General features: G+C 56.9%; 1 protein-coding gene across 1 annotated transcript; it reads left to right on the top strand.

The window, feature by feature from the left end:
- On the top strand, window positions 1–1,067 carry TRAVEDRAFT_75746 (uncharacterized protein; the record flags this gene model as incomplete). Its single annotated transcript, XM_008047565.1, has 2 exons — window positions 1–745; window positions 801–1,067. A coding segment is annotated over exon 2 (240 nt), but the record flags the coding sequence as incomplete, so codon positions are not given.
- Window positions 1,068–2,854: the final 1,787 nt, after the last annotated feature.

The following is a 2,854-nucleotide window of genomic DNA, read 5'->3' as shown; positions in this document are numbered from 1 at the left end:
TTGCTCACCGTTCTCGCTAGATCCTGCCGAGACGGTCTCCGTGAGCGAGCGTGCAGTACGGAGACATCGGGGTGCTCACCGGGGCGTTCCGGGAAGCGGGCTAGTGCACATGTACCGGGTCGTCTGAACGGAGGGCCGTTGTGCGTCGGCGGCAGGTGCGCGGGTGTCGTCGCGTCGAGTACGAGTTGAGGAGGTGCGTAAAGGAGGGGGAGCAGGGGATATCGCCCGGTGCCCGCCGCGCGCGCGTGCGCGGTACATATACGACCCACGCAAACCCAGCAGCCGCGCGGCGCGCGATCGTCGACCGGCTGACGCGGATTTGGTACTACTACGCGAACGGGTCTCGCGCTCCGCCCTGGCGTCGCGTCTGGCGCACTCGCCTCGCTTCTCCCGACTTTCCGGACTTCGGTGCTCCGCTTGGGTTCGACCACCATAGCCAGCTTCAGCAACAACACTCGCCCATCTCTCCGCTCGAGATTCCCTGCGCCCATGCGCGACCCCGGTCCACGGCCTCCCCGCCTGCACATCTACCGCCCGCAATTTCGCGTATGGACGTCTGCCCAGCAGCAATAACCGACCCCACCATCCGCGAGAGGTGGCACGACCTCGGGGACGGCAGGCGCGGAGCAGGCGGTACCGCGGCGTCGCGTCCTTCCCGAGAGTACGTATGATGGAACAAGAATATTGGGGGCATGTCCAGCTAGCCGGAGGATGTCCAGCCTGCGGGAGGAGATCCGGGACCAGCGTGAGTGCGTCCGGAAGCGTGAAACAGGGTGCGCCGTGCTCATTTCGTACTGCAGTCAGGGTCATGTGGGGTGTCGTGCGATGGCGTCGCCAGTGCGGGGGATGTGTCGAGGTTGTTGTGATTGTCTGCGTCCCGCTCACCGACTGACAAGGCCACCGTGCCCGCGCGAGTTCATGCGCATGTCCGCCGTTCGTCCGCCATCTAGTGCATGTACCACCCAACAGGGATATGCCGCACCGGGAAATCACTACGCACATAGCGTGATCGACGTGACGCGACGCGACGGGAAGACGGAGCAATACCGTACGAGACAGGCGTACCGGCCCCCGAACACGATGTACGTACTACGCACCGCCAATGGCGACCTCGGACTTTGTGGTCTCGGATCCGGGACGTGACCTGACCGCTCCTCACGCAGTTTCCAAGATGTCTGAACGAGGTACGCATACGAAGGAGTCTGCGTTCTGGACATGCCAGAGTGGTTTATCCAATTCCGTGCGCCAAGAGGACCCCGCCTTGTATCTACGGCTGTGGCTGAGTTGTTCACGCTTCTCAGCAACCACTGGAATTGGGGCTCGGTACGCCTGCTGCCGTCTAATTTTCGCGTGAGCGGGGAATCCGGAAGACAATTGATGGCGGGTATGGTGTCCGCACTCCTGGGCAACCACACATGTTTTTTGAACCTCTGTGGGTAGTTTCTTGTGTTGATCTTGTATAATACATGTCTGATATACTGTATTTGTGCGAGAACAGCTTGGGTGTGTTTCTGTGCTGTAGTCACCGTTCTCTGAATATCCTGCATGCACCGAGCCTGTCTGTGAGCTGATTGTCGGCTCTTTGCTCAGGCGTCGGAACGGAGGTGTCAGAACAATGGTAGGCATCACTATGCAACCCACACACTGGGCCTCCAACTGAGAGGTTGCATCGGACATGACCATCAGGTTTCACGGAATGATTGTGTGTTCGGGTGAGACATCATTCAATGCATTTTTTGAATGACATTAATGTGAGTGCACTTGCAGACTGAACTGACAGCCGTTATCAGAACAATAGGCCCATCGAAAACACATCACGAGCAGCCGTTTCGGGCGGCGATGCGAGGAGGACACACCTAAACCTGTGTACCTCTTGGCGGTGCTCGTTACCTGCTACCCGCCGCTTGCGGAGGGTCGCCACCACGTCTGGACGTGAAAGGCTATCTGTAGGTTTTTTAACGAGGGCCTAAAGATGGAACAGCAGATGGTCTGATGAATTCCATGCAGAAAGTGCACCAGCTTGGCCATCTTGACAGTGGACATTCAAACAGTGGTCTGACATTTTATTAACAGAGAGTCGTCGAGTGACCGGAGCAGTGTATAGTAGCTGCCATGAGTACTGTACGGTGGCTCGCCGTCGTCTGAGCACAAACAGTGTCCCGTGGTGTGGGTCATGTTGAGAATATATGCAACTGGTGGGGTAACTGTGATTTTTTGCATACCTGTTGGAACACCCTGACGGCTTCTTCAAAAATAGGGGACCACCGCAGGATCATGTCCCGAAGCACTGACACAATATCAAGCTAGGCTCGGTACGGTCGGTCGGCGGGCACGCATGAGAAGACAGCATCCTGAGGTACTGATCAGGTTTGCCGAGGGGCTGCCATGCCGGCAGGTAACTGTACAATCATCGTGACACTGCACGGCAAGTGCAGCAGGCGGCGGCAGTCCTAGCCTGCCAGTGTGAGGGCCAAGCGAAATGAAGAACTGGATCTAATGCGGCCAGTGAGCAGTTTGGTATACCCTGTTATTTCAATCAGGTGCCAGTGAACAAGGTGAGCGGTGAGTTGGGCATACACCATTCAGGAGAGGGTTCGAGTGAGTTGGCGGATGTGCCAAGTCTGCACAATCGGCCTGCATTTCAAACCGCACTGGTTGCACAGTACAGGCGGAACACTGTGGCCGCTTGGGACTGCAGAAGGTGATCAGAAAATGCGCGTTTTGACAGGTTAAATCGGATGATATTTTGGAGTCTAAAATTGCCCAAGTGAAGCACGATCAGAGTCTGAAACAAGGCCCTGCTAAGCGCAGACTGATATATTCACAAGACCATTACGTTCGCGTGTGAGGATGG

The sequence above is a fragment of the Trametes versicolor genome (genome assembly GCF_000271585.1).
Source record: "Trametes versicolor FP-101664 SS1 unplaced genomic scaffold TRAVEscaffold_48, whole genome shotgun sequence".
Lineage (NCBI taxonomy): Eukaryota > Fungi > Basidiomycota > Agaricomycetes > Polyporales > Polyporaceae > Trametes > Trametes versicolor.
The sequence above is the reverse complement of the archived record's forward strand: the minus strand, read 5'-3'. Positions and strand labels throughout refer to the sequence as shown.